This window comes from Salvelinus alpinus, chromosome 2 (assembly GCF_045679555.1).
Source record: "Salvelinus alpinus chromosome 2, SLU_Salpinus.1, whole genome shotgun sequence".
Classification (NCBI taxonomy): domain Eukaryota; kingdom Metazoa; phylum Chordata; class Actinopteri; order Salmoniformes; family Salmonidae; genus Salvelinus; species Salvelinus alpinus.
In genome coordinates, this window is record NC_092087.1 from 99,666,176 (window position 1) to 99,688,555 (window position 22,380).

General features: G+C 46.4%; 1 protein-coding gene across 7 annotated transcripts in view; it reads right to left on the reverse strand.

Moving 5' to 3' along the window:
• LOC139545783 (axin-1-like) overlaps nucleotides 1–22,380 on the reverse strand; it is a 61,950-nt gene that overhangs the window by 19,910 nt on the left and 19,660 nt on the right. For 4 of the 7 annotated variants that reach the window (XR_011669144.1, XR_011669145.1, XR_011669140.1 and 1 more), the window contains exons 1-7: nucleotides 12,297–12,531; nucleotides 9,489–10,068; nucleotides 7,995–8,109; nucleotides 5,491–5,687; nucleotides 5,153–5,302; nucleotides 543–689; nucleotides 164–260 (exon numbers count right to left, since the gene is read on the reverse strand). Coding sequence is in view for 4 of the 7 variants with exons in the window: in XM_071353951.1 (XP_071210052.1) it covers nucleotides 164–260; nucleotides 543–689; nucleotides 5,153–5,302; nucleotides 5,491–5,687; nucleotides 7,995–8,109; nucleotides 9,489–9,991 (1,209 nt within the window). In the remaining 3 variants the exon portion in view is untranslated. Of the gene's footprint in view, nucleotides 1–163; nucleotides 261–542; nucleotides 690–5,152; nucleotides 5,303–5,490; nucleotides 5,688–7,994; nucleotides 8,110–9,488; nucleotides 10,069–12,296; nucleotides 12,538–13,244; nucleotides 13,381–17,448; nucleotides 17,696–17,960; nucleotides 17,994–22,380 lie in introns of those variants that run through there. The other 3 variants (XM_071353959.1, XM_071353968.1, XM_071353988.1) reach the window with 3 other exon arrangements.

The following is a 22,380-nucleotide window of genomic DNA, read 5'->3' on the forward strand; positions in this document are numbered from 1 at the left end:
AGGTAGAGTATAAAGTAGTGTGTATACTACTTACAGGTATGTGAGGTAGGGTATAAAGTAGTGTGTATAGTACTTACAGGTATGTGAGGTAGGGTATAAAGTAGTGTGTATACTACTTACAGGTATATGAGGTAGGGTATAAAGTAGTGTGTATACTACTTACAGGTATATGAGGTAGGGGCACACGTCCGTTGGCTTTGGCACTTTCATGCATCTCTCTACGATGCTGTTTACGATACCGGTAGGGTGGAACACCATCCCTGCAACACACACACACGTTAGTATTCAGAAGAATGTGTTTCAGTGTGTTTGTGCAAAAAGTCCATGACTGTGTGTGTGTATGTGTGTGTGTGTGTGTGTGTGTGTGTGTGTGTGTGTGTGTGTGTGTGTGTGAGATAGAGGATATGTTTGTGTGTGTGTGTGTATTTCAGTGTGTGTGTGTGTGTGTGTGTGTGTGTGTGTGTGTGTGTGTGTGTGTGTGAGAGAGATAGAGGATATGTTTGTGTGTGTGTGTGTATTTCAGTGTGTGTGTGTGTACTCACACACTGCTGTCGGTCAGTGAGAGTGTGTCGCCGTCGGAGACGCTGGACATGCTCTGCTGTTCACTGTCGTTAGCGCTGGTTGCCGGGGCGCGAGCAGAACCCATGTTCACGTAGTAGTAGGGGTTAACTACCGGCTCTCTGCATGGTCTGAGAGGAGGTTACACACACACACACACACACACACACACCACACACGGAAAGTATTCAGACCTTCACTTTTTCCACATTTTGTTACATTACAGCCTTGTTCTAAAATTGATTAAATAGCAAATTCTCATCAATCTACACACAACACCCCATAATGACATCACAATACCCCATAATGACATCACAATACCCCATAATGACATCACAATACCCCATAATGACATCGTAATACCCCATAATGACAAAAGCGAAAACAGGATTTGATAGAAATATTTGCAAAAAAATATAAAAACAGAAATACCGTATTTACATAAGTATTCAGACCCGTTGCTATGACAGTTGAAATTGAGCTCAGGTGCATCCTGTTTCCATTGATCATCCTTGAGATGTTTCTACAACTCGATTGGAGTCCACCTGTGGTAAATTCAATTGATTGGACATGATTTGGAAAGGCACACACCTGTCTATATAAGGTCCCACAGTTGACAGTGAATGTCAGAGCAAAAACCAAGCCATGAGGTCGAAGGAATTGTCCATTGAGCTCCGAGACAGGATTGTGTCAAGGCACAGATCTGGGGAAGGGTACCAAAAAATGTCTACAGCATTGAAGGTCCCCGAGAACAGTGGCCTCATCATTCTTAAATGGAAGAAGTTTGGAACCACCAAGACTCTTCCTAGAGCTGTCCTCCCGGCCAAACTGAGAAATCGGGGGAGAAGGGCCTTGGTCAGGGAGGTGACCAAGAACCCAATGATCACTCTGACAGAGCTCCAGAGTTCCTCTGTGGAGATGGGAGAACCTTCCAGAAGGCCTTTATGGTACCGAATTGCCAGACGGAAGCCACTCCTCAGTAAAAGGCACGACAGCCCGCTTGGAGTTTGCCAAAAGGCACCTAAAGGATACTCAGACCATGAAAAACAAGATTCTCTGCTCTGATGAAACCAAGACTGAACTCTTTGGCCTGAATGCCAAGCGTCACGTCTGGAGGAAACCTGACACCATCACTATAGTGAAGCATGATGGTGGCAGCATCATGCTGTGGGGATGTTTTTCAGAGGGAGGGACTGGGAGACTAGTCAGGATCGAGGGAAAGATGAACGGTGCAAAGTACAGAGAGATCCTTGATGAAAACCTGCTCCAGAGCGCTCAGGACCTCAGACTGGGGTGAAGGTTCACCTTTCAACAGGACAACGACCCTAAGCACACAGCCAAGACAACACAGGAGTGCCTTCGGGACAAGTCTCTGAATGTCCTTGAGTGGCCCAGCCAGAGCCCGGACTTGAACCCGATCGAACATCTCTGGAGAGACCTGAAAATAGCTGTGCAGCTACGCTCCCCATCCAACCTGACAGAGCTTGAGAGGATCTGCAGAGAAGAATGGGAGAAACTCCCCAAATACAGGTGTGCCAAACTTGTGGCGTCATACCCAAGAAGACCCAAGGCTGTAATCGCTACCAAAGGCGCTTCAACAAAGTACTGAGTAAAGGGTCTGAATACTTATGTAAATGTCATAGTCTTTTATTTTTAATAAATGTCAACAACAAAAAAAAAACAGTTTTTGCTTTGTCCTTATGGGGTATTGTGTGTAGATTGTGTGTAATATATATATATTCCCTCATCAGACTAGACTAGGGCTGTGATGATGCCAGTATCTCAATATTTTCCCCATGGTAAAAATCAAAACAGGAAGCAGATCAAACTCTTTGTACGTTAATTATTGAAGCTAAATCTTGGATTATGAACGTGACTCTGGGTGACAGCATGCTGACTGTCTGTTTCCAACATGACGGCTGTACTCTGGGTGACAGCATGCTGACTGTCTGTTTCCAACATGACGGCTGTACTCTGGGTGACAGCATGCTGACTGTCTGTTTCCAACACGATGGCTGTTCTCTGGATGACAGCATGCTGACTGTCTGTTTCCAACATGATGGCTGTACTCTGGGTGACAGCATGCTGACTGTCTGTTTCCAACATGATGGCTGTACTCTGGGTGACAGCATGCTGACTGTCTGTTTCCAACATGATGGCTGTTCTCTGGGTGACAGCATGCTGACTGTCTGTTTCCAACATGATGGCTGTACTCTGGGTGACAGCATGCTGACTGTCTGTTTCCAACATGATGGCTGTTCTCTGGGTGACAGCATGCTGACTGTCTGTTTCCAACATGATGACTGTTCTCTGGGTGACAGCATGCTGAATGTCTGTTTCCAACATGATGGCTGTACTCTGGGTGACAGCATGCTGACTGTCTGTTTCCAACATGATGGCTGTTCTCTGGGTGACAGCATGCTGACTGTCTGTTTCCAACATGACGGCTGTACTCTGGGTGACAGCATGCTGACTGTCTTTTTCCAACATGACGGCTGTTCTCTGGGTGACAGCATGCTGACTGTCTGTTTCCAACATGATGGCTGTTCTCTGGGTGACAGCATGCTGACTGTCTGTTTCCAACATGACGGCTGTACTCTGGATGACAGCATGCTGACTGTCTGTTTCCAACATGATGGCTGTACTCTGGGTGACAGCATGCTGACTGTCTGTTTCCAACATGATGGCTGTTCTCTGGATGACAGCATGCTGACTGTCTGTTTCCAACATGATGGCTGTTCTCTGGGTGACAGCATGCTGAATGTCTGTTTCCAACATGATGGCTGTTCTCTGGATGACAGCATGCTGACTGTCTGTTTCCAACATGATGGCTGTTCTCTGGATGACAGCATGCTGACTGTCTGTTTCCAACATGATGGCTGTTCTCTGGATGACAGCATGCTGACTGTCTGTTTCCAACATGATGGCTGTTCTCTGGATGACAGCATGCTGACTGTCTGTTTCCAACATGATGGCTGTTCTCTGGGTGACAGCATGCTGACTGTCTGTTTCCAACATGATGGCTGTTCTCTGGGTGACAGCATGCTGAATGTCTGTTTCCAACATGATGGCTGTTCTCTGGATGACAGCATGCTGAATGTCTGTTTCCAACATGATGGCTGTTCTCTGGATGACAGCATGCTGACTGTCTGTTTCCAACATGATGGCTGTTCTCTGGGTGACAGCATGCTGAATGTCTGTTTCCAACATGATGGCTGTTCTCTGGATGACAGCATGCTGAATGTCTGTTTCCAACATGATGGCTGTTCTCTGGATGACAGCATGCTGACTGTCTGTTTCCAACATGATGGCTGTTCTCTGGGTGACAGCATGCTGAATGTCTGTTTCCAACATGATGGCTGTTCTCTGGATGACAGCATGCTGAATGTCTGTTTCCAACATGACGGCTGTTCTCTGGATGACAGCATGCTGACTGTCTGTTTCCAACATGACGGCTGTTCTCTGGATGACAGCATGCTGACTGTCTGTTTCCAACATGACGGCTGTTCTCTGGATGACAGCATGCTGACTGTCTGTTTCCAACATGATGGCTGTTCTCTGGATGACAGCATGCTGAATGTCTGTTTCCAACATGACGGCTGTTCTCTGGATGACAGCATGCTGACTGTCTGTTTCCAACATGACGGCTGTTCTCTGGATGACAGCATGCTGACTGTCTGTTTCCAACATGACGGCTGTTCTCTGGATGACAGCATGCTGACTGTCTGTTTCCAACATGACGGCTGTTCTCTGGATGACAGCATGCTGAATGTCTGTTTCCAACATGATGGCTGTTCTCTGGATGACAGCATGCTGACTGTCTGTTTCCAACATGACGGCTGTTCTCTGGATGACAGCATGCTGACTGTCTGTTTCCAACATGACGGCTGTTCTCTGGATGACAGCATGCTGACTGTCTGTTTCCAACATGATGGCTGTTCTCTGGATGACAGCATGCTGAATGTCTGTTTCCAACATGATGGCTGTTCTCTGGATGACAGCATGCTGACTGTCTGTTTCCAACATGATGGCTGTTCTCTGGATGACAGCATGCTGACTGTCTGTTTCCAACATGATGGCTGTTCTCTGGATGACAGCATGCTGACTGTCTGTTTCCAACATGACGGCTGTTCTCTGGATGACAGCATGCTGACTGTCTGTTTCCAACATGATGGCTGTTCTCTGGATGACAGCATGCTGACTGTCTGTTTCCAACATGATGGCTGTTCTCTGGATGACAGCATGCTGACTGTCTGTTTCCAACATGATGGCTGTTCTCTGGATGACAGCATGCTGACTGTCTGTTTCCAACATGATGGCTGTTCTCCTAAAGAAGTTAAATCCGCTTCGTGTTACTATACTGTACTATACTGTATATACTATACTGTTATTATACTGGTAAATCCGCTTGGTGTTTTGTTGCCTTGCCAACGATACCGGTATCATCCCGGCGCAGGACGCGTACAAACACACTGAGATGCTCCACAGGCACAGCTGCCTAGCAACCACTCGGACAAATACTAAACACACTGTCATGAGTTTCACACAATCAGGCGCAAACACACGTCCATAAACACTCTCTCTGGACTCCTACCTGTACTCTCGGCTTTCCCCTGCTCTCCGATTGGTCGACACTCTGTGAGGAGCCGTCTCCATTAGCAACCTCTGGGTCAGCCTGCTGGCCTGCGTATCCCCGCTCTCCTCTTCTTCCTCCTCCTCCTCTTCCTCCTCCTCTTCCCGGCACCTGAATCACAACCACCTTAATTCACCAAGTTACATTCACATGGACCAGGAGTTTGACCTGGTCCTGGACCAGGAGTTTGACCTGGTCCTGGACCAGGAGTTTGACCTGGTGACTTGGTGCTGACAACAAGAACACAATATACAGACAAGAATAAAACGCAGACTCTAGATACACAGAGAGACACACACCTCCACTCTACGTCCTCTGTGAGGGTGGGCAGGTAGCCAGGCCCCAGCGGCCCAGGACCAGTACCCGATGAGGAGCTGTGGTCGCTGGGGGGTTTGGGGCTCTCCTCCCCTGTCTGGGTGTACTCCAGGTAGGGGTCTGACTTCAGGAACAGAGGGTAGGTGTTCTCCTCCATGGTGCTCTGGATCTCTGTCTGGGCCTGGGAGAGGGACAACTTCGGTTCAGTACAAAGTTCCAAAACTTTATTGTTCATTTAGCATATAAAATTAAAAAACGAAAGTGAGATTAAACGAGGGAAGCTGGGTTCTTCACCTGCAGCAACACACATCCCAGAAAGGGAAGCTGGGTTCCACACCTGCAGCAACACACATCCCAGAGAGGGAAGCTGGGTTCTACACCTGCAGCAACACACATCCCAGAGAGGGAAGCTGGGTTCCACACCTGCAGCAACACACATCCCAGAGAGGGAAGCTGGGTTCTATACCAGCAGCAACACAGAGAGGGAAGCTGGGTTCTCCACCAGCAGCAACACACATCCCAGAGATGGAAGCTGGGTTCTTCACCCGCAGCAACACAGAGAGAGGGAAGCTGTGTTCTCTACCAGCAGCAACACAGAGAGAGGGAAGCTGGGTTCTCTACCAGCAGCAACACACAGAGAGGGAAGCTGGGTTCTTCACCAGCAGCAACACAGAGAGAGGGAAGCTGGGTTCTATAACAGCAACAACACAGAGAGAGGGAAGCTGTGTTCTATACCAACAGCAACACAGAGAGAGGGAAGCTGGGTTCTATACCAACAGCAACACAGAGAGAGGGAAGCTGTGTTCTCTACCAGCAGCAACACAGAGAGAGGGAAGCTGGGTTCTCTACCAGCAGCAACACACAGAGAGGGAAGCTGGGTTCTTCACCAGCAGCAACACAGAGAGAGGGAAGCTGGGTTCTATAACAGCAGCAACACAGAGAGAGAGAAGCTGTGTTCTATACCAACAGCAACACAGAGAGAGGGAAGCTGGGTTCTCTACCAGCAGCAACACAGAGAGAGGGAAGCTGGGTTCTCTACCAGCAGCAACACAGAGAGAGGGAAGCTGGGTTCTCTACCAGCAGCAACACAGAGAGAGGGAAGCTGGGTTCTCTACCAACAGCAACACAGAGAGAGGGAAGCTGGGTTCTCTACCAGCAGCAACACAGAGAGAGGGAAGCTGGGTTCTCTACCAGCAGCAACACAGAGAGAGGGAAGCTGGGTTCTCTACCAGCAGCAACACAGAGAGGGGGAAGCTGGGTTCTCTACCAGCAGCAACACAGAGAGAGGGAAGCTGGGTTCTCTACCAGCAGCAACACAGAGAGAGGGAAGCTGGGTTCTCTACCAGCAGCAACACACAGAGAGAGGGAAGCTGGGTTCTCTACCAGCAGCAACACAGAGAGAGGGAAGCTGGGTTCTCTACCAGCAGCAACACAGAGAGAGGGAAGCTGGGTTCTCTACCAGCAGCAACACACAGAAAGGGAAGCTGGGTTCTCTACCAGCAGCAACACACAGAGAGGGAAGCTGGGTTCTCTACCAGCAGCAACACACAGAGAGGGAAGCTGGGTTCTCTACCAGCAGCAACACAGAGAGAGGGAAGCTGGGTTCTCTACCAGCAGCAACACACAGAGAGGGAAGCTGGGTTCTCTAACAGCAGCAACACACAGAGAGGGAAGCTGGGTTCTCTACCAGCAGCAACACACAGAGAGGGAAGCTGGGTTCTCTACCAGCAGCAACACACAGAGAGGGAAGCTGGGTTCTCTACCAGCAGCAACATAGTTGTTGGTTCTGTACCAGCTTCCAACACATCCACCCCTTGTCCACAACTGTTCATGACAATATGTTCGTAATAAAACATCAATGAATATATATGTGTCCTGGTTCCTGTGTCTCCCGCCAGCGAGAGGAGGGTTTAACCATCTGCCTGGTCAAAGGTCATTAATAAAACAACCGCTTCCTGTTCCAACATCACGTAATGATTGGTTGATGCATTGCTACCTGTTGGAACATCACGTAATGATTGGTTGATGCATTACTACCTGTTGGAACATCACGTAATGATTGGTTGATGCATTACTACCTGTTGGAACATCACGTAATGATTGGTTGATGCATTACTACCTGTTCCAACATCACGTAATGATTGGTTGATGCATTACTACCTGTTCCAACATCAGATAATGATTGGTTGATGCATTACTACCTGTTGGAACATCAGGTAATGATTGGTTGATGCATTGCTACCTGTTCCAACATCACGTAATGATTGGTTGATGCATTACTACCTGTTGGAACATCAGGTAATGATTGGTTGATGCATTACTACCTGTTGGAACATCAGGTAATGATTGGTTGATGCATTACTACCTGTTGGAACATCAGGTAATGATTGGTTGATGCATTACTACCTGTTGGAACATCAGGTAATGATTGGTTGATGCATTACTACCTGTTGGAACATCAGGTAATGATTGGTTGATGCATTACTACCTGTTGGAACATGGCAGGGTCCAGATGCAGTCTGACCACACAGTCTCTGATGAAGCTCTTAGTGGCTGGTTTAATCTGCCTCGACACGATGCCGTTACTATCCTGAATATACTTCCTGGAAAGAGAGAGAATACAGAGATCAGCGAGAGAATACAGAGATGAGAGAGAGAATACAGAGATCAGAGAGAGAATACAGAGATCAGAGAGAGAATACAGAGATCAGAGAGAGAGAATACAGAGATCAGAGAGAGAATAGAGAGATGAGAGAGAATACAGAGATGAGAGAGAGAGAATACAGAGATCAGAGAGAGAATACAGAGATGAGAGAGAATACAGAGATGAGAGAGAGAATACAGAGATCAGAGAGAGAAAATACAGAGATGAGAGAGAGAATACAGAGATGAGAGAGAGAATACAGAGATGAGAGAGAGAGAATACAGAGATGAGAGAGAGAATACAGAGATGAGAGAGAGAGAATACAGAGATGAGAGAGAGAGAATACAGAGATGAGAGAGAGAATACAGAGATGAGAGAGAGAGAATACAGAGACTAGAGAGAGAATACAGAGATGAGAGAGAGAGAATACAGAGATGAGAGAGAGAGAATACAGAGATGAGAGAGAGAATACAGAGATCAGAGAGAGAATACAGAGATCAGAGAGAGAGAATACAGAGATGAGAGAGAGAATACAGAGATGAGAGAGAGAATACAGAGATCAGAGAGAGAAAATACAGAGATGAGAGAGAGAATACAGAGATGAGAAAGAGAATACAGAGATGAGAGAGAGAGAATACAGAGATGAGAGAGAGAATACAGAGATGAGAGAGAATACAGAGATGAGAGAGAGAGAATACAGAGATGAGAGAGAGAATACAGAGATGAGAGAGAGAATACAGAGATGAGAGAGAATAGAGAGATGAGAGAGAGAGAATACAGAGATGAGAGAGAGAATACAGAGATGAGAGAGAGAGAATACAGAGATGAGAGAGAGAGAATACAGAGATGAGAGAGAGAGAATACAGAGATGAGAGAGAGAGAATACAGAGATGAGAGAGAGAATACAGAGATGAGAGAGAGAATACAGAGATGAGAGAGAGAGAATACAGAGACTAGAGAGAGAATACAGAGATGAGAGAGAGAGAGAATACAGAGATGAGAGAGAGAGAGAATACAGAGATGAGAGAGAGAGAGAATACAGAGATACAGAGATGAGAGAGAGAGAATACAGAGATGAGAGAGAGAATACAGAGATGAGAGAGAGAATACAGAGATGAGAGAGAGAATACAGAGATGAGAGAGAATACAGAGATGAGAGAGAGAGAATAGAGAGATGAGAGAGAATACAGAGATGAGAGAGAGAATACAGAGATGAGAGAGAATACAGAGATGAGAGAGAGAGAATACAGAGATGAGAGAGAGAGAATACAGAGACTAGAGAGAGAATACAGAGATGAGAGAGAGAATACAGAGATGAGAGAGAAAAGTCCTCCCTACCTGTAAATGGCCTTGGCCAGCTTGGGCCTCTTCTCCTGGCTGCTCTTCCTGAAGCCGGAGCAGGCGAACCAGAAGTCAAGCTGGTCCCCACAGCCCTCCTGTCTCAGGAAGCCCCTGAACAGCTGGATGCCCTCCTGGTCATCCAGGAGAGAGTGGAGCGACTCGGCCCACTTCAGGTAGGGAGGCGTGGGGGAGGCGCTGCCCTCGGGCTCGTACCCTAGGTCCAGGTCCGGCCGCCTGGGGGTGGGGGTGGCCGAGGATGGGGACTCGCTACTACGGAAGATGGGGTCTGTTTTGGAGGGGGGGTAGCAGGTGGACTGGGTGGGGGGGCGGCCTCCATGGCTGGAGGGGAGGTGGTAGGGGTCACGGTCACCCCCCTCTTCTCCAGGGACAGGGGGCCGAGGGGCGTGCTCTGTGAAGTGGCTCCCCACCCCTAGACCTCCCAGATGGTCGCCCCCTCCCACCCCCCTGTATGCCCCCTGTGGGTCTCGGACCACACTCATGTCTCTGGTTGGGGACCACTGGGTTGGGCACCGGTCACACCCACACCTCTAGAACAGCTGAAGATGAGAGAATCTTCCTGTGGTGGAAGAGAAGAGGGGGATGAGTTAGAGAGAGGAATGATCCTACCTGACAGAGAGAGAGGAGAAGAGGGGGATGAGTTAAAGAGAGGAATGATCCTACCTGACAGAGAGAGAGGAGAAGAGGGGGATGAGTTAAAGAGAGGAATGATCCTACCTGACAGAGAGAGAGGAGAAGAGGGGGATGAGTTAAAGAGAGGAATGATCCTACCTGACAGAGAGAGAGGAGAAGAGGGGGATGAGTTAAAGAGAGGAATGGTCCTACCTGACAGAAGAGAGAGAGAGGAGAGAAGAGGGGGATGAGTTAAAGAGAGGAATGGTCCTACCTGACAGAAGAGAGAGAGAGGAGAGAAGAGGGGGATGAGTTAAAGAGCTGAACTATAGAGTGAAGGAAGGAGAGGGTCAGAGGTGAACTATAGAGTGAAGGAAGGAGAGGGTCAGAGGTGAACTATAGAGTGAAGGAAGGAGAGGGTCAGAGGTGAACTATAGAGTGAAGGAAGGAGAGGGTCAGAGGTGAACTATAGAGTGAAGGAAGGAGAGGGTCAGAGGTGAACTATAGAGTGAAGGAAGGAGAGGGTCAGAGGTGAACTATAGAGTGAAGGAAGGAGAGGGTCAGAGGTGAACTATAGAGTGAAGGAAGGAGAGGGTCAGAGGTGAACTATAGAGTGAAGGAAGGAGAGGGTCAGAGGTGAACTATAGAGTGAAGGAAGGAGAGGGTCAGAGGTGAACTACAGAGTGAAGGAATGAGAGGGTCAGAGGTGAACTATAGAGTGAAGGAAGGAGAGGGTCAGAGGTGAACTATAGAGTGAAGGAAGGAGAGGGTCAGAGGTGAACTATAGAGTGAAGGAAGGAGAGGGTCAGAAGTGAACTATAGAGTGAAGGAAGGAGAGGTTCAGAGGTGAACTATAGAGTGAAGGAAGGAGAGGGTCAGAGGTGAACTATAGAGTGACGGAAGGAGAGGGTCAGAGGTGAACTACAGAGTGAAGGAATGAGCTACGGTTGGTGTGGTTAGACCCACACATACTGATCACAGATTGACCCTGGGAGAAAAGAAGGGGAAAGAGTAGAGAGAGAGAGAAAGGGAGAGGTGAAACTGAAAGATGACGTATTATCTGAGTGAGAGAAAGAGGAACAAGGGAGGGATGTCTAGTCGTGTTGTTAACGTGATTCAGGATGATAGGCTACGATATGTTTTTACTATAACACGGAGCCACTGGTCTTCTTCTACAGACACAATGAATTAAGGTTACCTCCATCACAACGAACATGTTTTGAGGCTAATAGCAAATAACTAGTTAACTAATCAAAGAGGTTGTACCTGGCACTTGCTAGCATAGCCATGCTGATTTCAACTTTCACAATGACGGCTAACAGCAATGATCAACACAGACTAGCTAGCAAATAAGGTCGTTATAAACCATTGGTTAGCGTTAGTTAGCCAGGTAGCGCCGTAATAGCTAATCAAACCAGAAGTTATGGTTAAATAAGGTAACAGTGGATAAGTAACGTTAGCTAATAGTTATTTAGCTTCGTTACCCTAACGTCACCGGTACGCTTTAGTTAGCTAGCTGCCAGTTTAACAAAACATAGCTAGCTAGATGCATTAGCTCTATAACTGTTAGTTAGCTAGCATCGGGTCAATAAAAACAATGAGTTTGCACTTAATGTGTACTGTAACTATCTAACGTTAACTAGCTAGCTAGCAAATAAACAATGCATTTCAAAGATGGCTACAGTACAGTAACTAGCCAACGTTAGTTCAATCCTCTCGCTTCCTCTACTCCGGCTAGGTATAGTAGCTAGCGAGCCTCTCCCTCCCATTGCTTTGAAGTGAGATCCCATTCATCTTGGCCTCTCGCAAAGACGGTGGGGGAGGGGGTACAAGGCAACAAACTCCACACAACCACACAAGACGGGCCTGCTGCCTTCCCTTTCCTCCACTAAACCACTTGAGGTAGCCTGCAACACTACTGTACACTGTAAACATTAGCCAGATTGCTAACTAACTCGGACGGTGAACACGGTTCGGGGTTCTCGTACGGGATACAAACATCCCGAAGCCGTTTGATCGATCGAAGCGCAACAGCCCCAATCCTTCGATCAAGGATCAAAACACACAAGAAGAAAGCGAAGGCACGTTTCACCCGGCCGCTTGGCTAAGGGGCTAGCAAGCTACCTAAAAACCCCAAACATCCCGTATTTAGCGGCTTAAAAGTATACAACCTACCGTATCTGAAAGCCCGCACCCCGTTTTCCACCGCATCGGGGATAGTGGCGAGAACAGTAGTGTGTGAAACGCGGCATAAGGACAACTTGACAGTATTAAAAACGTGAAAGAAAACAAGCCGTTCTGTCTTGCCCTCTCAACTCCCCATGGCCATGGAGGTCTCCAATACACTCCAAGCAGAGAGAGAATGTGTGCTTGACGGTCGGTGTGCGCTAGTATCGAGGTGTGTGTTTAACAGCGCCTCGTCCGTTCGGAACGACACACTACACCGGGAGAGAGGAGAACATTGGAATGTCCCGTGGAGCGATTGTTCAGAACATTGGCAATAAAAAAAAAATGAGTAAGAAACCAAATATAATGTAGGTATTGAATTGACTCAATAAACACATGATGGATAATGGTACAGAATATTGGTTAAATTGTTGGTTTATTCAGGAAAGATTAAGAAGACAAAAAATGATCTCAATCCTGAAAAATAATTTTCTGTCCTCGTACAGGAAAGGGATATAAGGTACTTTTAAGAAATCATCGATTTGGCTACACAATGAATACACCGATGACACCCGTCGCATTACATATTGAGATAGAATGGCTAGAAAATAACCAAGCAATTACAAACGACTGATCAATAAGCAGAATCAGAATCAATACTTTTCTTGCAATGTGAACAGAATGGCAAAATAATAGAATGACGTAGCCTAACGCGCACCTTTGGATGGTTATAGTAGTTAGCTGGCATCGGCGGCGACTAGAAACACGTTCTACATGACAGTATGTGCTCAATAAAACAGCCTGGTAGACTAACCAAAAGCAAAAGTAGCCTATTGTCTTCGATTATATATTTTTTTTTAATAAAGATAATCTCTACAATTAAATAGACAAAAAGAAAACCAGAAACAACAGCCCAAAACATACATTATATAAACGAAGAAATATGTATAAATCTACCTTTCCGCTGTTGCTGCTCCGGTCGCCTGGCGCAGAACCCATCTCCAGAGTGACTGACAGCAGGACAGCGCGAGAGCATGCCGCCGTGAGCCGAGCTGTCAGTCACACGCCTGTATTCAGTAAGTCAGGCATCGACCTGTGGAGAGAAGGGGGGAGGGTGAGATGGAGGGGAGAGAGAGAGGAGGGAGGGAGAGATCGGAAAGGAAAGAGGGAGACTCAATAGTAAATCCAAGTCATTATACTCATAGTTACTTGGCCAGTGCAATCAACCATAGCCTGTGTAGTCAAACATTAGAAATATAGTATAATTCTAGTTAAACGGTACCAGTCAACATTTTGGACACACCTACTCATTCAATGGTTTTTCTTTATTTGTTACTATTTTCTACATTGTAGAATAATAGTGAAGACATCAAAACTATGAAATAACACATATGGAATCATGCAGTAACCAAAAAAGTGTAAAATAAATCAAAATATATTTTAGATTCTTCAAAGTAGCCACCCTTTGCCTTGATGACAGCTTTGAACACTCTTGGCATTCTCTCAACCAGCTTCATGGGGTAGTCACCTGGAATGCTTTTCCAACAGTCTTGAAGGAGTTCCCACATATGCTGAGCACTTGTTGGCTGCTTTTCCTTCACTCTGCGGTCCAAGTCATCCCAAACCATCTCAATTAGGATGAGGTCGGGTGATTGTGGAGACCAGGTCATCTGATGCAGCACTACATTCTCCTTCTTGGTCAAATAGCCCTTTACACAGCCTGGAGGTGTGTTTTGGGTCATTGTCCTGTTGAAAAACAAATGATAGTTCCACTAAGCACAAACCAGATGGGATGGTTTATCGCTGCAGAATGCTGTGGTAGCCATGCTGGTTAAGTGTGCCTTGAATTCTAAACAAATCACAATGTCACCTGCAAAGCACCTCCTCCTCCATGCTTCACGGTGGGAACCACACATGCAGAGGTCATCCGTTCACCTACTCCACGTCTGACAAAGACACGGCGGTTGGAACCAAAAATCTCACATTTGGACTCCATACCAAAGGACAGATTTCCACCAGTCTAATTTTCATTGCGCGTGTTTCTTGGCCCAAGCAAGTCTCTTCTTATTGGTGTCCTTTAGTAGTGGTTTCTTTGCAGCAATTCGACCATGAAGGACTGATTCACGCAGTCTCCTCTGAACAGTTGATGTTGAGATGTGTCTGTTACTTGAACTCTGTGAAGCATTTATTTGGGCTGCAATCTGAGGTGCAGTTAATTGCCGTTTTCCGAAGCTGGTAACTCTAATGAACTTATCCTCTGCAGCAGAGGTAACTCTGCGTCTTCCTTTCCTGTGGCGGTCCTCATGAGCCCGTTTCATCATAGTGCTTGATTGTTTTTGCGACTGTACTTGAAGAAACTTTACATGTTCCAGATTGACTGACCTTCATGTCTTAAAGTAATGATGGACTGTGTTATTTGTGTTATTGACTGTACGTTTGTTTACGTGTAACTCTGTGTTGATGTTTTTGTCGCACTGCTTTGCTTTATCTTGGCCAAATTAAATAAACTGTTGCTTCTCTTTGCTTATTTGAGCTGTTCTTGACATAATATGAACTTGGTCTTTTACCAAATAGGGTTATTGTCTGTATACGAGAGGTCGAACGATTAATCAGCATGGCCGATTAATTAGAGACGATTTCAAGTTTTCATAGCAATCGGTAATCGGCATTTTTGGACGCCGATTACATTCCATGAGGAAACTGCAGGCTGACTACGCGAGTGCAATTTATCATCAAATCACAGCCCACTTTAACTTCGCCAAATGGGGGATGATTTAACAAAAGCGCATTGCCGAAAAAAGCACAATCTTTGCACAAATGTACCTAACCATAAACATCAATGCCTTTCTTAAAATCAATACACAGAAGTATATATTTTTAAACCTGCATATTTAGTTAAATGAAATCCAGGTTAGCAGGCAATATTTTTCTTCTTTTTTTTTCTTCTCTTTTTTAAATTTTATCCCCTTTTCTCCCCAATTTTCGTGGTATCCAATCGCTAGTAATTACTATCTTGTCTCATCGCTACAACTCCCGTACGGGCTCGGGAGAGACGAAGGTCGAAAGCCACGCGTCCTCCGAAGCACAACCCAACCAAGCCGCACTGCTTCTTAACACAGCGCGCCTCCAACCCGGAAGCCAGCCGCACCAATGTGTCGGAGGAAACACCGTGCACCTGGCCCCCTTGGTTAGCGCGCACTGCGCCTGGCCCGCCACAGGAGTCGCTGGAGCGCGATGAGACAAGGATATCCCTACCGGCCAAACCCTCCCTAACCCGGACGACGCTAGCCCAATTGTGCGTCGCCCCACGGACCTCCCGGTCGCGGCCGGCTGCGACAGAGCCTGGGCGCGAACCCAGAGACTCTGGTGGCGCAGCTAGCACTGCGATGCAGTGCCCTAGACCACTGCGCCACCCGGGAGGCCCAGCAGGCAATATTTAACTAGGGAAATTGTGTAATTTCTCTTGCGTTAATTGCATGCAGTCAGAGTATATGCAACAGTTTGGGCCACCCGGCTCGTTGCGAACTAATTTGCCTGAATTTTACATAATTATGACATAACATTGAAGGTTGTGCAATGTAACAGCAATATTTAGACTAAGGGTTGCCACCCGTTAGATAAAATACGGAACGGTTCCGTATTTCAATGAAAGAATAAACAGTTTGGTTTTTCGAAATTATAGTTTCCGGATTTGACCATATTAATGACCTAAGGCTCGTATTTCTGTATGTTTATTATATTATAATTAAGTCTATGATTTGATATTTAAAAGAGCAGTCTGTCTGAGCGGTGGTAGGCAGCATCAGGCTCGTAAGCATTCATTCAAACTTTACTGCATTTGCCAGCAGCTCTTAGCAGTGCTTGAAGCACAGCGCTGTTTATGACTTCAAGCCTATCAACTCCTGAGATTAGACTGGCAATACTAAAGTGCCTATAAGAACATCCAATAGTCAAAGGTATATGAAATACAAATGGTAGAGAGAGAAATAGTCAACACGTCATAATTCCTATAATAACTACAACCTAAAACTTCTTAACTGGGAATATTGAAGAACTGGGAATACTGAACCACCAGCTTTCATATGTTCTCATGTTCTGAGCAAGGAACTTAAACGTTAGCTTTTTTACATGGCACATATTGCACTTTTACTTTCTTCTCCAACACTTTGTTTTTGCATTATTTAAACCAAATTGAGCAAGTTTCATTATTTATTTGAGACTAAATGGATTTGATTTATCTATTATATTAAGTTAAAATAAAAGTTTTCATTGTTCATTCAGTATTGTTGTAATTGTCATTATTACATATATATATATATATATATATACAGTATATATATAAAATCGGCTGATTAATCGTATCGGATTTTTTTGGTCCTCCAATAATCGGTATCGGCGTTGAAAAATCATAATCGGTGTCACGTCTGCTCCCGCTCTTCCCTCCCCTGGCGCTTGAGGGCGCCAGGCTGCCCTGCATCACGCACTCCTGCCATCAATTACGCACACCTGCCTTCCCTCGTCACGCGCTTCAACGATATTGGACTCACTTATCATCTGTTTATTACCTCCCCTATATTTGTCCGTTTCCCTGCTGATGCATTCATTGTTTTTGTCTTTGTTACCCTTTGTGCTGACGCTGTTCCTGTCTCGTTCCATGTTCATTCCTTAGTAAATGTTTGACTCCCCGTACCTTCGTCGTCTCTCCAGCATCAATTCATGTGACAATCGTTCGACCTCTACTGTATACCAACCCTACCTTGTCACAACACAATTGATTGGCTCAGAAGGAAAGAAATTCCACACATTTACTTTTAACAAGGCACACCTGTTAATTGAAATGCATTCCAGGTGACTACCTCATGAAGCTGGTTGAGAGAATGCCAAGAGTGTGCAAAGCTGTCATCAAGGCAAAGGGTGGCTACTTTGAAGAATCTCAAATAGAAAATATATATTTTGATTTGTTTTACACTTCTTTGGTTACTGCATTATTCCATATGTGTTATTTCATAGTTTGATGTCTTCACTATTATTCTACAATGTAGAAAATAGTAAAAATAAAGAATGAGTAGGTGTGTCCAATCTCTTGACTGGTACTGGATGTATTCAAATAGGTCTATGTTTTACAAATTCCTATTATACCAAAAATGTAAATCATTCTTACCTTGAAACAGCTGCACCCAAGAGTCCTGTATGGTCTGCCACTCCTCTCCAGTGGAGTGGTGTTTTCCCCCTCTCCCCATCCCAGACCTGCAGGTGGACCACCAGGTCAGCAGAGGGGGCTCTGCTCTCCCCATCCCAGACCTGCAGGTGGACCACCAGGTCAGCAGAGGGGGCTCTGCTCTGTCCATACAGATAACAGAGGAGGGGTTCCACACCTGGCTGCTGCTAGGTCCTCTCTCCATACTGCCCTGGGGAGAGAGAGAGGGGGGGTTTAGATAGGTGTCTCTATTGGGGAGGGAGGAGAGAGGGGAGGGAGAGAGAGAAAGAGGGCTCAAACAGGTGTCTCTATTGGGGAGGGAGGAGATAGAGGGGGGGGAGGGAGAGAGAGGAGGGAGAGAGGGTAGAGAGAGGAGGGGAGGGAGAGAGGGGAGGGAGAGAGAGGAGGGGAGAGGGGAGGGAGAGAGGGGAGGGAGGGAGAGAGAGAGAGAGAGGAAGAGAGGAGGGGTTCCACACCTGGCTGCTGCTAGGTCCTCTCTCCATACTGCCCTGGGGAGAGAGAGAGAGAGAGGGTTCAGACAGGTGTCTCTATTGGGGAGGGAGGAGAGAGGGGGGGGGGGAGGAGGGAGAGAGAGGGTAGAGAGAGGAGGGGAGGGAGAGAGAGAGAGAGGGCTCAAACAGGTGTCTCTATAGGGGAGGGAGGAGAGAGGGGAGGGAGAGCGAGAGAGAGGGCTCAAACAGGTGTCTCTATTGGGGAGGGAGGAGAGCGATGGGGGGAGAGAGAGGGGGGAAAGAGAGGAGGGAGAGAGGGGGTTCAGACAGGTGTCTCTATTGGGGAGGGAGGAGAGAGGGGAGGGAGAGCGAGAGAGAGGGCTCAAACAGGTGTCTCTATTGGGGAGGGAGGAGAGCGATGGGGGGAGAGAGAGGGGGGGAAAGAGAGGAGGGAGAGAGGGGGTTCAGACAGGTGTCTCTATTGGGGAGGGAGGAGAGAGGGGAGGGAGAGCGAGAGAGAGGGCTCAAACAGGTGTCTCTATTGGGGAGGGAGGAGAGCGATGGGGGGAGAGAGAGGGGGGGAAAGAGAGGAGGGAGAGAGGGGGTTCAGACAGGTGTCTCTATTGGGGAGGGAGGAGAGAGGGGAGGGAGAGCGAGAGAGAGGGCTCAAACAGGTGTCTCTATTGGGGAGGGAGGAGAGCGATGGGGGGAGAGAGAGGGGGGGAAAGAGAGGAGGGAGAGAGGGGGTTCAGACAGGTGTCTCTATTGGGGAGGGAGGAGAGAGGGGAGGGAGAGCGAGAGAGAGGGCTCAAACAGGTGTCTCTATTGGGGAGGGAGGAGAGCGATGGGGGGAGAGAGAGGGGGGGAAAGAGAGGAGGGAGAGAGGGGGTTCAGACAGGTGTCTCTATTGGGGAGGGATGTTATTTTGCCTATTTCTCTTTTCTGTCTGGATAACACATTGATGGTGGACAATCTATTCCTAGTATTTACTGAATGTCTCTTACCAACTGAATACCATTGTGAATAGAGTTTGGTCGTTATATATGGTGTATATTATGAAATAATATAAGCATGTTTTTATCTTAGTGATTGATGACCAATCAAGAACATTGAGCATGACTCCAACAGAAGAACCACATCTCCACCTTAAAACAATCCTTGCTGCTTTGTTCTGTGCATTCTGCAGCCTCCTAACTTCACTTGATGATGCATTTCCCCAGACCACAGAACAGTAGTTCACCTGACTCTCAATTAATGCTTGTCTTATTTGACCACAGAACAGTAGGTCACCTGACTCTCAATTAATGCTTGTCTTATTTGACCACCGAACAGTAGTTCACCTGACTCCCTGCTTGTCTTATTTGACCACAGAACAGTAGGTCACCTGACTCTCAATTAATGCTTGTCTTATTTGACCACAGAACAGTAGTTCACCTGACTCTCAATTAATGCTTGTCTTATTTGACCACAGAACAGTAGTTCACCTGACTCTCAATTAATGCTTGTCTTATTTGACCACAGAACAGTAGTTCACCTGACTCTCAATTAATGCTTGTCTTATTTGACCACAGAACAGTAGTTCACCTGACTCTCAATTAATGCTTGTCTTATTTGACCACAGAACAGTAGTTCACCTGACTCCCAATTAATGCTTGTCTTATTTGACCACAGAACAGTAGTTCACCTGACTCTCAATTAATGCTTGTCTTATTTGACCACAGAACAGTAGTTCACCTGACTCCCAATTAATGCTTGTCTTATTTGACCACCGAACAGTAGTTCACCTGACTCTCAATTAATGCTTGTCTTATTTGACCACAGAACAGTAGTTCACCTGACTCTCAACTAATAATTGTCTTATTTGCTTGAGAATCTTTCCTGGTAAATATTTAGCTGTCCTTCTGATCATGCATGCTGTTTTAATATTTTTTTCACATAGATTAGTTATTTGAGATGACCATGATAAGCAGTCGTCTAGCTGCACTCCTGGTAGTTTGGTTTCTACCACTTCCTCAGTTGTCTAACTGCACTCCTGGTAGTTTGGTTTCTGACACTTCCTCAGTTGTCTAACTGCACTCCTGGTAGTTTGGTTTCTACCACTTCCTCAGTTGTCTAACTGCACTCCTGGTAGTTTGGTTTCTACCACTTCCTCAGTTGTCTAACTGCACTCCTAGTAGTTTGGTTTCTACCACTTCCTCAGTTGTCTAACTGCACTCCTGGTAGTTTGGTTTCTACCACTTCCTCAGTTGTCTAACTGCACTCCTGGTAGTTTGGTTTCTACCACTTCCTCAGTCGTCTAACTGCACTCCTGGTAGTTTGGTTTCTACCACTTCCTCAGTTGTCTAACTGCACTCCTGGTAGTTTGGTTTCTACCACTTCCTCAGTTGTCTAACTGCACTCCTGGTAGTTTGGTTTCTGACACTTCCTCAGTCGTCTAGCTGCACTCCTGGTAGTTTGGTTTCTACCACTTCCTCAGTTGTCTAACTGCACTCCTAGTAGTTTGGTTTCTGACACTTCCTGTTGTCTAACTGCACTCCTAGTAGTTTGGTTTCTACCACTTCCTCAGTTGTCTAACTGCACTCCTAGTAGTTTGGTTTCTGACACTTCCTCAGTTGTCTAACTGCACTCCTAGTAGTTTGGTTTCTACCACTTCCTCAGTTGTCTAACTGCACTCCTGGTAGTTTGGTTTCTACCACTTCCTCAGTTGTCTAACTGCACTCCTGGTAGTTTGGTTTCTGACACTTCCTCAGTTGTCTAACTACACTCCTAGTAGTTTGGTTTCTGACACTTCCTGTTGTCTAACTGCACTCCTAGTAGTTTGGTTTCTGCCACTTCCTGTCGTCTAGCTGCACTCCTAGTAGTTTGGTTTCTACCACTTCCTCAGTTGTCTAACTGCACTCCTAGTAGTTTGGTTTCTGTCACTTCCTGTCGTCTAGCTGCACTCCTAGTAGTTTGGTTTCTACCACTTCCTCAGTTGTCTAACTGCACTCCTAGTAGTTTGGTTTCTGACACTTCCTCAGTTGTCTAACTACACTCCTAGTAGTTTGGTTTCTGACACTTCCTGTTGTCTAACTGCACTCCTAGTAGTTTGGTTTCTGCCACTTCCTGTCGTCTAGCTGCACTCCTAGTAGTTTGGTTTCTACCACTTCCTCAGTTGTCTAACTGCACTCCTAGTAGTTTGGTTTCTGTCACTTCCTGTCGTCTAGCTGCACTCCTAGTAGTTTGGTTTCTGCCACTTCCTCAGTTGTCTAACTGCACTCCTAGTAGTTTGGTTTCTGACACTTCCTCAGTTGTCTAACTGCACTCCTAGTAGTTTGGTTTCTGTCACTTCCTCAGTTGTCTAACTGCACTCCTAGTAGTTTGGTTTCTGTCACTTCCTCAGTTGTCTAACTGCACTCCTAGTAGTTTGGTTTCTGTCACTTCCTCAGTTGTCTAACTGCACTCCTAGTAGTTTGGTTTCTGTCACTTCCTCAGTTGTCTAACTGCACTCCTGGTAGTTTGGTTTCTACCACTTCCTCAGTTGTCTAACTGCACTCCTGGTAGTTTGGTTTCTACCACTTCCTCAGTTGTCTAACTGCACTCCTGGTAGTTTGGTTTCTGTCACTTCCTCAGTTGTCTAACTGCACTCCTAGTAGTTTGGTTTCTGCCACTTCCTGTTGTCTAGCTGCACTCCTAGTAGTTTGGTTTCTGCCACTTCCTCAGTTGTCTAACTGCACTCCTAGTAGTTTGGTTTCTGCCACTTCCTCAGTTGTCTAACTGCACTCCTAGTAGTTTGGTTTCTGACACTTCCTCAGTTGTCTAACTGCACTCCTAGTAGTTTGGTTTCTGTCACTTCCTGTTGTCTAGCTGCACTCCTAGTAGTTTGGTTTCTGCCACTTCCTCAGTTGTCTAACTGCACTCCTAGTAGTTTGGTTTCTACCACTTCCTCAGTTGTCTAACTACACTCCTGGTAGTTTGGTTTCTGACACTTCCTCAGTTGTCTAACTGCACTCCTAGTAGTTTGGTTTCTGTCACTTCCTCAGTTGTCTAACTGCACTCCTAGTAGTTTGGTTTCTGCCACTTCCTGTTGTCTAGCTGCACTCCTAGTAGTTTGGTTTCTGCCACTTCCTCAGTTGTCTAACTGCACTCCTGGTAGTTTGGTTTCTGCCACTTCCTCAGTCGTCTAACTGCACTCCTAGTAGTTTGGTTTCTGTCACTTCCTCAGTTGTCTAACTGCACTCCTAGTAGTTTGGTTTCTGACACTTCCTCAGTCGTCTAACTGCACTCCTAGTAGTTTGGTTTCTGTCACTTCCTCAGTTGTCTAACTGCACTCCTAGTAGTTTGGTTTCTGCCACTTCCTCAGTTGTCTAACTGCACTCCTAGTAGTTTGGTTTCTGCCACTTCCTGTCGTCTAACTGCACTCCTGGTAGTTTGGTTTCTGACACTTCCTCAGTTGTCTAACTGC